The sequence below is a fragment of the Zonotrichia albicollis genome, chromosome 5 (assembly GCF_047830755.1).
Source record: "Zonotrichia albicollis isolate bZonAlb1 chromosome 5, bZonAlb1.hap1, whole genome shotgun sequence".
Classification (NCBI taxonomy): Eukaryota; Metazoa; Chordata; class Aves; order Passeriformes; family Passerellidae; genus Zonotrichia; species Zonotrichia albicollis.
In genome coordinates this window covers 36,936,600-36,951,000 of record NC_133823.1, presented here as the reverse complement: position 1 = coordinate 36,951,000, position 14,401 = coordinate 36,936,600, and the positions used below count along the sequence as shown (strand labels likewise).

The following is a 14,401-nucleotide window of genomic DNA, read 5'->3' as shown; positions in this document are numbered from 1 at the left end:
GAAAGGCCACTGTCTGATTCCTTGAAATGTAATGGCAATGGGGGAAAGTTCCTGCTGACTCTTTAGAAAACAAAGATCATGTTATCTTCAAGATGGGCATGGAACATATGAGGAAGCAGAGGCAGCAGCCTCACCCCGGTCCCCCAGGGAAGATGACAGAACAAATACTGCTGGAGTGATCCTTCATATGCTGGGATAGGCTTCCAGGAAAAGAAAGTGAATGGTAACAGCTAACATGTATTTACCAAAAACAAATTATACCCAAACAACCTGACTGCTTTCTACAAACAGCTAGGTGTCTCAGCAGATAAAGGGAAAGCAGCAGATACTGTTATCCTTGGCTTTAGCAAGGTTTTCAGAGTGAGCTCCCATAGTACCCTGCTAGCCAAGCTGCAGAGAGATGGACTGAATGGGTGAGCTGCAAAGAGCATTTTGTGGAAAACTGGTTGTATGAAGAGGTCGAAAGAGTAGTGTTCTGTAGTGCAAAGAGCAACTCTTGGTCAACATTAATGGCATTCATCAGGAGCTAATATTGGAATGATGTTTTTATGTACTGCATTTAACATCTTGAGAATGATTAAGATGGAACGTACCCTTACCAAGTTCATGGATGACACCAAACTGGAAAGATTGATCAGCACACTGCAGGGCAGGACTGCCTTTTGAAGGGATCTCAACAGGCTGTAAGAAGTGGCTGAAAAAATCCTCATGAATTCCAAAGGCAGAGTATCCACAGTAACAGTACTAGCTGGGAGCCCACTGGAAATCACCTTTGTAGTGAAGGAGCTGGGCAGTCAATGCAGACAAGTTCAGCAGTGTGCCCTTTCAACAATAAGCCTAACCACATACTGGGCTGCATTCAGAAGAATGGAGGCAGCATACCCTGGAAAGTGATTAGTCCCTTTTATTCAGCATTTGAAGGCCACATCTAGATGACAATATTCCGTTTGGGGCTTGCCAGTACAACACTGATAAACTGGAATGAATTCAGTGAAGACTGCCCATGGTGACTGGAGTGCTGAAGCATACAAATTGAGGAGAAGCTCAGTGAGCCTGAAAGGCAAAATCCAACTTTGGTCTTCCATTACCCAAAGCAATGGTCGGAAACTCTGATTCGATATAACAGGGAAAAATTTAACAACTAAATTAGTTAAGTACCAGAACATCTGTCCTGAGATGATGTAGAATGTCTCTTCTTGCTTGTTAGAAAGCATAAACTTTTAACATATTTTTTTCCTAGGATGCTTGCCATCTAACTGATTAGAAAGGTTTCTCCTCCTTTCTCTTTGCCCCTCCTGAAGTTGTTCTGTTTGTTTTTACCTTCCAGAACCATATTCATCATCAATGATTTCTCATGCATGAATCATAAAAAGCCCAGAACCTGCAGACACTCTATACATGCAGGAAAAAAATTTATTTATCTAAGCAACCTTTAATCCTTTCTTTAAGAGTATGAATATTGGCTCTCTGATCAGTTACTCAGGTAGCAAATGCTGAAAAAGAAAAACAGTCAGAAGAAAACATATCTGCAATATAGTCTTCTTTCATTACTACATAATAAATCAACTCCCTCTTTTTCTTTTTCTTAGTATTCATGTTTCAACTCTACTTTTTTTACTGATTCTGTCTCAATTTTATTTGTATGTCCAGATCTCCCCAGAGACTTCCTGAAACATCTTTGTAAGCTCTTCCTCTGAAATTTGACCTTCCTTCCTTCCTTTTTCTGCATGGTGTTTTTTCCCTTAAAATTCAGATTTTTGGAGAAATTCTGAAATATGACAGTTGGTCTTTAAACATCACTTTTACCATTCCTTAACATTAGAAAGATTTATAGACTTAAGAGCCAAGAGCGAATTGTGAGATTTTCTGCTTTGATTTGTTTCTCCTTGTAGATCCCAATTCTAATTTCATTGGTGTCAGTGTTGCTAAACCTACAGTTCCTGCACATCAGAAAATTTATCCAAGTGTTGCCAAAGAGCCTCACCCCCTGGCCTGATAGTCTACACCAAACCCCACCATAATTAAGATGGTCCTCTGGAACCTAAGGCCTTTCCTTAACAGCAAATGCAGTGACACTCAAATCTATGAAACCCAGGAGATCACACAAAATTACTGCAAAAAGATCAGCCCAGCTGTTGCCTCTGGCTACCACTAGCCAAAGGAATTATGAACCTGATTTTCACTTGCATTAACAGTTAGATTGTTAACTGAAATATATCCACAGGACTACTACGATAATAGAATCTGAAAACTGGCATAACTATAGAAAACTATATTTTTAGAAAACCAGAAATTACTTTTGTTTATGGATTTCTGCTACATGTCTCCGTAACCAAAGAAAAATTTGTACGCCTGCTAAATATTAAATATTATTTCAGAGCTGACTTCTGTCAAAAATAAAACAGATTGATTTCCTGGTCATGAAATTTTTTGGCAGCAAAGCAAGATTTAAGGCATATTGGCAAGCTTAATGAGGAGCAGACAATTGCTAGATGGAAATCTGTGGGAAAAAGTGAAGAAATTGTAATTGGTGGTATAGCTGTAAGATGAAGATTAATTCACCAGCTATGTGGCTGGTTTTGATCAGTAGGCTCAGCATTTGGCTAGCAGGTGCAGCTACTATTTAATAGGGTCCATTTAAATAAAGTTTTGTGCCTTAGCATAAAGAAAGATGTTAAATGGGTGAAAGCATGTGACACTACTTCCTGAATTATGTGCATTATTTAATAATGCAGAGTTCAATTATATTCATATAGATGAACTGGGTTAGAGACAACAGATTAAAATATCTTGGCAAGTATCTTACCAATGTATTTCTTGAGTTTCAGAGATCTGAGTGCCAGTAAATTCATCATTCTGGAAGGACAAGACAGTATTAGATTCACAAGAATGCTATCTTCAGAAACTGTCTGGAGTTGGAGAGGAAGCAAGTAGGTGCCCATGCAGTTAATAAAGTGATATTTTCTCCTTATAGGAGCCCTCAGCAATAAACAATCTACCAGCAATATCTACTTTTCTGTATCCATGAAAAATTGGTCTAAGTTTCAAACCATTTATCTAACCAATTCAGAATGACTGCCTGAGGCCATGAACTTGACTCCCTCTTTCCCTTTATTCTTTATATTTTTCTATATCCTGATCTCCTCTGGTTTTCTAATAAACACCAATCAGTGCAAAACTTTCACTAAACAAACACACAAAAAAAGGCCCACCTTCTAATGCCATCAGAGCTACTTTCTGTGTGCCCAGGTAGTTTTTGTGGCAGTCAGCTACGTGGCATGCATGTCTCTGGGGTGCCCCACCCTTTTTCAGAAGCACCATCACTACTGCTTCCACAGGAGCAGAAGGTGACATGGACTTGACCAAAGACTTTGGTCTCATATGAGTGACTTTCCAGTCAGAATCAATGCCTGACTTTCAGGCCAGCACACAAAAAGCACAAATAAAACCAGTTATATAATTTTATAGGGAGGAATAAATAAATAAATTTAAAACAAAACAAAAAAAAAGGTGCTGCACTTCTAGAATTAACTTTCGTGTTTTGCTTATTAACCTTCTGATGTCTCATTAAGTCAGGGATTGCAGTTTAATGGGTTTAAAAAATAATTTAAATATTGAAGTGGATTCTAAGATACCTTAAAAATATATTGACCCTTTAAGCAAATGGGCCATTTGAAGCCTAACTACGACTTCTATCTCATACTCTCCTGGAATATTTATCCAGTTTAAAAGACAAGCTTTAGTAATCTTAGAACATCTTAACAACATAAAATTACTGGCAAGCTTGTAAGAGACAGCCAGCTTGTATTTCAAAGCAACAGCTCCTAGAACAATTACCAACATAAATTTCTTGATGCAGCATTTATGAAATAACTTGCAATGAGAATAGAGAAGAAAAACTGAAAAAGCATGTGCATGCTCAGTGTGCTCCAACTGATACATCACCCGGTACGTGACGCTGGTTGGTTGCCCAGATTAACAGATGCAGGCCCTCCTTCAGGCAGGCTGACATGACAAATCTCTCAGAATATGATGCCAAGAGTCATACATGGAACTTCAACGAAGTCAAATATTTCTTTTCAGAATTATTTACTGAGAAATATCCTAAAACAACCTTTGATGTGAGGCCACATCTATTAATCCTATGTTTGATACGTGTTCTGTTTTGGTTTTTTTTTAAGGTCTGCTGGCAGTCACAATATGTTCTTAGTATATTTAAAACTTTCCAACTTGATAATGTGCAATGTTATTTGTTTAAAGAAATCTCTAAACCTCCCAAGATTATTTAAAACTTTAAGTCACTTTTGTAGGATTTCAGAAACATTTTATTAAGTCTTTGACAAATAAAAGGTTAGTATTTTCAACAAAGTATTTCTTCTTGCTTATTGTAATTATGCAGCAGAATTACAAGTTTTGCCTTCCTGAGGGATATGCAATCAACAACTATTTCAAAAGAGCAAGTACATTACAGTTGCAAGGAAGGAAAGGAAATGCTATTTTGATGCTGAGCTTCTCTTCCTGCCTAATTGGCAAGAAAGAAAACCCCAAGTATGTTCAGCAAATTGCTAATCCTGAGATCATAAACCCGTATGATGAGTCAAAGTTCTCATCATTTTGACAAGTCCCATTAACTCCAATAAGGCCTGATGATTGCAATGGACTATTTAAACAGTGAGTAGTTTCAATGGGTGAACAGTGGGATTGCTGAAACACTGAGGTCTTTAGGTGAGGGAAGTACAATCTGATGGTGTTGTGCTTTGCTTATCATCACCAGTTGCTCCTTTTTTGCCTTAGAGGCAAATATGCTGCATAGAAATGCATTTACCTGTAAACTAAATTAAACAAAATGCAGTCAGGAATCTTTCCCACACAGCAGAGGGGGATGCAGTACAGAGGACTTGTAACTCTCACTTTGGTTTCAATGCCTTATCAAATTTGTCAGATTTCAACAGGATACTGGCACAGCTGTTAACTTCAGGCCATAAATTAACAAAACTTGCACCTGCAGTTCAGCCCTTTGATTAGAGCACCTGTGCCTGCCAGGGCAATACCGTTTCCCTGGCTTTAAATTGTATTTTCTATTCTATTGTGAACATTAAATGTACTGAGTTCCAATGACGTGTATAAAGCAATTTCTCAGCCAAGTCTTCCATGATCAGTGGAAACAAAAATTCAGAGAAAAAATACCAAAGAAGATTAAGCTTTTCACCCTTTTAACATCTCCACTGAAACAGCGACCCATGACATGGTCCAAGTTATAGATGTTTCATAACCCTAGGGAACTCTCAAGCCATCAAAATTTCATTAGCTTCACAGCAGTCCCAGTACATTCTTAAATTGGACTGCTGGCCTCCCTATTAATAAATAAATCAACTGTAATCCTTTTTAGTGGCTAAACTTTCGCTGAAGTTGTATCAAACACCAGACATTCCTTCCGTAATTTTAATCACTGCAGAAAAATGCATTTTTTAACACATTCACAGTCTTCTCACACATGTGAAAACAAAACACTCTTAACTTTCAGCTGATGGAGGATGTTTTGGCACATTGTAATCAGATAATTTCCTTTTCAAAAAACTGTAAGTATAAAATATATTAAAAAGTATACCAAACCTATGGTAGCTCTGAAGCGGTCACCTCTTTTGTAATGCAAAGATATGACTTCCTATGGAAATAGCGTGTGCATGCATGTGCACATAAAAATATATTTTCAAGATCAATCAGCAAGAATTTTACAAGAGGGTCAAGAGAATTTGTTTCACCACAGACCTTTCAAAATCACAGAACTGCTCAACAACTTATTCTAGATTGCTCTGCAGCTGAAATACCAAGCTTTATCACACAGAAACTCCACTTGCAAAAGGTGGTAGGCAAGTACTTCTGTCTTCCTCTTTCAGAACCTGCCTCGGACTCAAAACAAATTCTCCAAGCATGACACAAGACACCTGTGAACACTGAGAGCTGCTCAGGTACCATGTAGCATTATATCCAACACAAAAGGAAGGTCCCATTTGAGACAGTGGTTTTGCACAGGTATCTTCATGTAGAAACAGCCACCAGCAGAAAAATAAGTATGAATAACAGCAAATTACAGCTTTGGTTTTGCTTTCTCAAGCTGAAGTAAAATAATAAACACTAGACTAAAGAAGGACTAAACTTCACTGCTTGTAGTTTAAAATAAAAGTGCATTAAGTTTTTAAGCATTTCCATACATACATACATACCTACATAGCTGTTTCCCACCGTGTGTTACAGTCATTGCTGGAGGATAGCAATAAAATTGCTCTAATTTTTGTACAGCCGAGCAGACAGGTTTAATAAATTAATAAAAAGACATGAAGACATGCAGGCAATAGCCAGCACTAATTTTCATTGTTACTCATTTTTCTTTATTTCTCTTTCGGGTTTTTCACATAGAATGTCATGAAATTAATAGAAGAATTAATTGTTTTAATTCTAGCAAAGCTGAAAATCTTCTGCAAATAAAAGTTAAGATTGGTACAGTTAGCATTTAACACCACATTAGATTCTGTTCATAACCTCAAGAGAAGGTAAAAAAAACCACTTTGAAAAGCTTTAAAAATGAATCAGTCAATTGCATTAACCTATTTTCATTTAAACTCTAAGACTTAACATACAATGGTCATACCCCACATCCTACAAAGCTAAGATTTTTGTTGCAGATTTTAATTGCACAGTAATCCAGTCCCCCAGGCACATCAAAGGCCACATGTCCCTCTTCACCACAATTCCAATTGCTCTCATCAGCTAAGAAGTTTAAAGCACAATCAAATTTCTTTTTTAATCACATAAGCCCTGTTAATAAGCTATTCTTTGAGTTCACTCATCCATTCCAAGATTCTGCAACTTCTCCAAGATGTCTTGAAGAACAGTTCACAATGAAACTTTTGAATGCAAGCTAGCCTGGGGAAAAACTTTATCACCACTTAGCTGTACCCCAGAGGGTAACAGGTGACATGGCCTGAGATAATACAGAACTAATCTTTTTTTGTGATTAAACTCTTTCAAAATTACAGCTAAAGCATCATACCCAAAGGTTGTGTTAGTTAGGACTGATACTGAATATTGACTTTTACAGGAAGAGAAGAGAAAAAAAAAAAACAGAGAAGGTAAAAAAAAAGAGAAGGCAAATAACTCAAGGCCATTCATTTAATGATTTAAAATTACTGAGTGTCAGCCAAAACAGCAAATAAACATTCATTTATACATGGGCATATGCACAAGAACTTACCATTTTCACTGTCGGACTTGTTCTCGTGTTCGGTATCAGTCAGAGTGAGGGCTGAGTTGGAACGGCTCGACAGACAGGAACTGCGCCCTGATTTGACCCCCCTGCCCCAAAGTCTCATGGCATGCTCTGGAGACATCACTCCTTCATTTTCAGTATCAGCATCTGACCCTGCACTGATAGAGTAACCTCTGTGGGGGAGCCCCATTTCCGCACAAAATGCCAGTCCTCGACGAGCTGCTGGTTCACAAACTCCTAACTGCCTTAGGGTAAAATTCTGTCCTGATTAGGGGAAAAAAAGATAACAAAAGATGAGAAATTTTTAATTATTTTATTTTAAAGAATTTTAAAGTAAAAAAATCTCTTCATGTGTATAATTGTCTTAGATATCACATAAAGTGTTTTGTCAAAACACCACCTGTATTACAATCAAGTGGATTCTTTTGTCTCCAGCTCTTCCCAGCAGTATTTTGTCAACTGCTTAAATGCATCAAAAGTGATCCTGGCTAGCAAATAAACAAAACAGAACCTCCTAACTAAGAAAAGCCAATTCAGTACATAAAAAGATTTTAAAAAAATTATAAACTTTTCCTTTTTTCAAAGAAAAATTATTTTTCCAAGCTTAAAAGCACTTAACAAGGTATTTGTCAGAATTTTTACTTGGTTGGTTTTGGGGAGAGTGTTTTGTTTGTCCTTGTTAGAGGCCAAAGCAAGAGGCTATTTTCCCCACAGAAACATCACCTAATGTGGTAATGGGAAAGATACACAGGAACAAAATTCACCTAGTTTTTATTTGATTTCTCTGCCCTACTTTAAAACACAATTACAAACAGAAATACAACCACCTGTTACCTGCAAGTGTTACAGTAAAATTGTTATTTTTCGTGTCACTGTATTTTGAGAAGCATTTACACTTTTACTACTGAAGCAGAGTCTGTGCATTTTAACAGAATTTTAGCCTGTTTTGGGGCAGAGCAGGAGACATACGTGAATCCCAATGATTGTATTAATAAATTAGGTGCAATAAACTTGTGACACTTCAATAACTTAGAGTGTCTAAATTATGCAACACTCAAAAATGACTGCCTTTTTAATGGCTGTGTCTTCATCCCACTTTTATGTCTGTAGATTTAAGACATTTTATGATATATAGACACTTGGCAAGCTCCTTTGCATACCTATATTATAATACCTTTCCACCCTAGCCCACAATTATTTCACAGCTCTGAGAATAAATTAGGACACACATTCAATTTTTGAATCTGACAGGCATCCTAATTTCTCTGTAATTAGTCATTTCCCATAAAAACACACTAGCACGATAATTAAAGCTTATAATATGTCAAGAACAGAATTCTATACATGAGAAAGAAATAGAATTGCAAAAGTATGAATACAGAAGTGCAAATAATTCCTGAAATATTAACAGTTAATGCACTGGTCATTGACCTTTTTAAAGTGATCTGGTTAATTATTTTATTCCTGCAGTTACCTGAAGCTGTCACAGCAAGTTTGTTCACAGTCAGAACCATAAATGAATTCTGACAATGACTTTAATAAATTATGAAAATCAATTACTACAATTAGGTACAAATCAAACTACTTATTATGCAGCTGTGAATAGACATTTGAATGAAAATAAAGCTGGGGAGGTAAACGTAAAGGAGCAAGCATATTTATGACTATGTCTGAACAGTGTCAAGGGTATAAGAAAGGGGATTATCACACACACTGATAGTATCTTGTAACTTTTTAAAGCTGTCATGCCATGTGACTTCCTGGCTTTTTATTGAGAGCTGAAACTAATCAGCAAAGGAAACAGGCCAAACAAACCGCCCAGTGGTAATAGGGTCAGAGCTGAAAGTAGTAAAGTGTCTAAAATGCTCATTATTTTGCATTTTTGTAGATATATACTAAGGGTGACACTTTAGAACACTGGTTTTTGGTACATTAGTATGTGAATCTACATTTTCAAACAGTTGCCTAAAATCAGATACAAATACAGAAGAAGTCTCTGTGCACATGGGTATGTATACAGGTGTCCCTACACACACATGGGGTAGATAAGGACTAAACACAGTTGCACATGCAGCACCTTATTTATTGTTAAAAGAGCATTTTGAGAAGCAAAATGGAAAGGAAAGAGGTATTCTGACCAAAGACAAGATTACTGGAGTCAGTAACAAAACTGCTGCTGACTTCAATGGGACAAGGCGTTCCAGCTGTGGTCCCCAGAGGCTCACGGTGCTGAGGTGAGGGCCAGGGAGGATGCAGACAGACACAGCCACAGGCAGGGCAGCTGCACAGCAGGAGAGCAGGACACCCTGCAGCCCCCCCAGCAGCCTGCTGCACACAGCCCCTGCTCTGCACTGCAACAGCCCCCTGCACTCAGGCACAGCAATCTGGAAAGGCTCTCACACACACATTTCTTTCCTTGTCATAAGCACCCAAGTGAAACCACCTGAGGCATTCCAGAACATCATCAGGAGCTTCACAGGAGACTTGGTCTCAAGCATAACATACCACCTACCATCTAGTCATGGATTTTTAACTTGAAGTTTACAATGTCCTATCTCTATGTAAAATCCTTTCCCCTCTCTTGTGAATGGTAAAAAAACCTCACAAAATGACATTGCACAACCAAAATAGAAAAAGGGGAAGGTTTGAATACTGCCCTCTCATCCCATTCAATATATTAGAGCTTTTCACTACACTCAGAAGTTTTACAACATAGCCCAGAAATATTGTAACAGCTTCAGAATCATCAGGCTACATAATCTTCTGACCTAAAGCCTTCCTAAGAGCTTCACTAAGAGGATTGTAGTCCATGTAAGTTGCCTACACAAATGAAAAAACAAAACAAAACAGACCCCAAACAACCCATGAAACCCAAACTGAGTTGTTGACGTGGAGAAATGAAATGTTTATTTCTGTAGAAATTCAAAAATTCAAATCCCAAAGGAAATCATACACATGTAATAGAAAAATTTTATATCGCCTTAAGGTTTCTGAACAATGAAAACAGGAAATCTTCCAGGATCCAGGGGAAGCTGAATACAGCTGGGATACAGACCTAGAGGGTAGCAGACTAGCTGGGAGCTTTCACCTGATAATGGACAACACTATGAAATCCAATTAAAAGCTGAAAAAGAGGTTGTATGAGCTCAGTGAGAAAAAAGAGCATGAAGTGAGGATGTTCTTCTTGTGTTCAGAGTTTCTAATTCATCTTTCCAGAATGATTTCCATGTGAGGGATTTACTCAATGGTTTCTTACACTTTAACATTTGCAATTTCTCCCACTGACAGTAAGTGCCTCAAGAGTTCATAATGACTTAAAAACAGCTTGGCCATTGTAATGAACCAATTCCTGAGAAAAAAATGGAGGTACAGCATGAACAGGTACCATAATGCTTTATGGGTTTTTTTTTTTCCTTTGCTTCAAAAAATGTATGAAGAGAAAATTAGAAACAAAATTAGACACAACATTTCAAGGATACTTGTTCTGGAGACACTTTGAGCGTTTTAGATTAGGATGATTTGGGATGATATGTCACGAAGTTAAGTTTTAAAAACTGACAATAATGCTGTTTTACTACCACTCAACTATTAGATGCTGCATTTCTCCTAGCTAGGAATATCAGTTTAAGGGTATTGTAAGGATTGCTGACATCCTCTGTTTGTGCTGACAAGAGCAAAACTAATTAATAACTAATTAATAACTAATTAATTAATAACTCTAAAATAACTTCCTAAAGCTTGTGCAGCAACATGACAACCTGTTATGTTGCAACTTTCTGTGTAAGCAATGATCCATGTAATTAATAACTCTAAAATAACTTCCTAAACTTGTGCAGCAACATGCCAACCTGTTATGTTGCAACTTTCTGTGTAAGCAATGATCCATGTAGGACTGGTGCAGCTCCTTAACTCCATCACCTACACAAAAAAGGATTCCAACATACTTTCAATACATGTAAGTCTATATATAGAATTATTATTCTTAAAAGATAATGTGCTTATATATATTTCTCTGCCAGAATCACGTTACATAATCTAGAAATGTGCTTTGTTTTTTTTAGTTTAATCAAATACTGCTATAAGAATTTTTAACATATGCAGAAATGGTGTAGTTCTTTATAAAGCTGTAAGTTAAAAGCTGGAATTAAATGGAAACTTGCTGCACTTGTGCTACATTTGTTTCCCCATCCTATTTTGGGGAAGTCCTTCAAAGACCTCCATAATAACTTAAGTGTCAATTTGGAAATGTTATCTGTGGAAATGGGTTTTTGAAGAGGACTACTAAATAAAAGAAAAGGTCCCATGGTTCTTCAGTTGTCAGTGTCTGCTTTAAGTTGGATCTATACTAAATTTAAACACAGAGATATTATCTTAAAAACCATGAAAAGGAGAAAGAATCAAACAGAAGGAATGAATAAAAGTTGCCAAAATAAAATTCGTCAGCATCTCCAGCCATCAGCACTGTCCTTACTAATTCATTAACCACTGATAAATTGACAAGTCAGGTTTTAGCAACAATAGACCATAGAAAAAAATACTGAAAAGCCTCCAAAGCACCTGCCTAGTTAGTATAAAAATACACCAAACTCCCCTAGCTTTAAGACAGGAACTATAATGTGTCTTTGCTGACTTTGGTTTTGTCCTATCAGTTTGGACACAGTACCAAAAAGGCAGAGGTCCCAAACATCAAAGTTCACACTTTAAATTCTGTTCAGTTTGGCTCTTGATAATGTTTCACACCACATCTGCCTCTCTGCATCATTCATTACTCGTCAGTCCCCTTTCTAATCTATCCTTCATTTTTATTTTACCTTTTTCTACCTGCTTAGAACACCTTTGAGGCATTCAAAAATCAAGCACATTTTCCCTATAATCACTATGTGAAAATGCATGTCAAAAACACTTATACCAAACTTGGTAGAACTGTGAAACATCTAAAGCTGTACAGATGCAAAACAATCATGGTCCTTAGGAGAACCAAACTTCTCCCTTACATTTCCTTGACTTGCTACTCTAATCCTAATTTTTCTTTTAAATTAAAAGTAGTTTCATTTCTTTAGAAAGCAAATGAGGAAAAAGATCTTTCTCTAGTTTTTATGTCTGTAGATTACTGCATAGAAATACATCCTCAATAATAGAACATTTATTATATAAGTTTATTGTATAAATAGCACTGGTATCAAAATGTTCCTGCAAGGACCATACTGTTTTCTGTTACTCTGATATGGGAAAAGTACTTACTTCCTTTTTATTTCATATTTAGACACAATGCAGGGGATATATTTCTCCTGTGAAGCTCTTTATGCAGAGCTCACACTTAGAATAAGGTCACTTGTAAGGAAATTACTTGAGAGAAAGAATGTGGAAATAAATGTACAGTAGGATAACAAATTTGCTGAAAATAAAAAAGATAAAGATTTTTTTTTAAAATAGCAAACCAGATACCTTAGATGCTCTAGAAAATCTGACAAGGGGTGTGCAAACACTGTCTCCAGAAGTCAGAATGTTAGGTGGGTAGAATACAATTGCACAAGAGAGAATGACTACCAGATGAGATCCATCCATTCTGTCACACAAACTGCACAATATATTTCCTAAAAGGGAGCTTTCAAAGCTGTACGTGCAGAATTCTGTCCGCCAGGATGCAAGAAACGGCAGTGAACACTGAAAAGTACTGAGCTTTCCCTGCGCTAACATTTTCTTTCTGATTTGCTATAGTATTTTGTTGTTATTACTTTAGCCTGATTTTTGCTTTTGTGCAAATTATCTGTGAAATTTAAACCATCCTAATCCACTGTATCACATTTTCCTCCTGTTCTTCATTCCTGTGTTTTTCTTTTCACTCATCTCAACCATCTTCCTTGTCACCTTTTAATCTCTTTTTCTTGACCTTTCTGCTCTATTCACTTTGCCATCTTAACCACTTTTTCTTGTCATTATCTGATTTAGAGTGGAGCTGTAAGATTCATATCAAAGACAGTTGCTTCTCTAATATATCCAGTAAACTATATAAAAACAAAGAGAATTGAAATACATTAAATCTCATCAAATGTGAATATAATTTTCAAATGCTCATAATTCTCAACAAATATTAATCACAGTTCTCACATTCTTTATGGACTTTTAAAAGCATTTGGGGACACAAGGCATGGTCTTGGTGACTTCTGCAAAGGTTAGTGCCAGATACTGTGAGTTCCCTGAGCTCTACTTGTTGTGTTACTCTTGATCGAAGAGCTTTATGCAAGACTCAAACCCCAAGTCAATTATTGAGAAAAAAAGTAAAAATCCAGACACATACATTTGGATATTTGTGGGAAATACAGTATTTCAAACTTGATACGTGTTTTTGTTACCACAGAATCACAAGAAAACATTAATTGAAAAGATAGCCTAGGAAAATTTTTATTTTCAGAAGTAGGGAAGAATTAATGTGGATGAAACACAGTCATCCTCTTGTCACTGGTCTACCAAATGAAGGGTCAAACACAAAGACTCTCCTGTGCAATATGGGAAACTCATAATTTTATTCCTTGTTAGCTCGAAGTGCTGGGGGATCTACAGTCCTAATCCTCAGACTGGAATATAAGAAGCCTTTCTTAAAGCAGTATAAGGATAAAGGGCTGTTCATCAAGCCCATCTGAAGTTACCACAGAGTAAGATTAGAGCCAGCTGAAGATAATTTCACAACTGCACAATTCAAAGCTGTAAAGCAAACATGTTCCACTAAATGAACTAATAATTTAAACATTATGGTTCCAAATTTGGGGATTTTTTATTAAAATCTGATTTTATGACTATGATTATACAATATACAAACTAAATTAAGAGAATCCAACACAGCTGTTCCAATCATGGGCTGCAAGAGGTGAAAAAATAGGATTTGTGGATTTAGAAAAGAAACACAACTCCATGAGTAACAAAGAACACAACATCTTGATCACAAGCAGAATGACAGTATAGACAGTTCAGGCATCCCTCTTAATCTTTGGATCCTGGGACCAAAACATCAACATTCAAGCAGCCATTTATTACAAAATAAGAATTACAAAAAGCCTAAATTTGATAGATGTGAAGAAAATATGACCCAAGGGTAAGCAGTGTAGAGATGATGGATATCCAGTCTGCAAGGAGCCT

The 14,401-nt window shown here is 36.7% G+C and overlaps 1 protein-coding gene across 34 annotated transcripts in view; it reads right to left on the bottom strand.

The window, feature by feature from the left end:
• Window positions 1–14,401, bottom strand: part of TENM3 (teneurin transmembrane protein 3) — a 1,287,129-nt gene that overhangs the window by 291,100 nt on the left and 981,628 nt on the right. For 29 of the 34 annotated variants that reach the window (XM_074541312.1, XM_074541314.1, XM_074541319.1 and 26 more), the window contains one exon: window positions 7,253–7,531. The exons of the other annotated variants lie outside the window; for them this stretch is intronic. In XM_074541312.1, coding sequence (XP_074397413.1) covers window positions 7,253–7,531 — 279 coding nt within the window. The remainder of the gene's footprint in view (window positions 1–7,252; window positions 7,532–14,401) is intronic. 34 annotated transcript variants of the gene reach the window in all.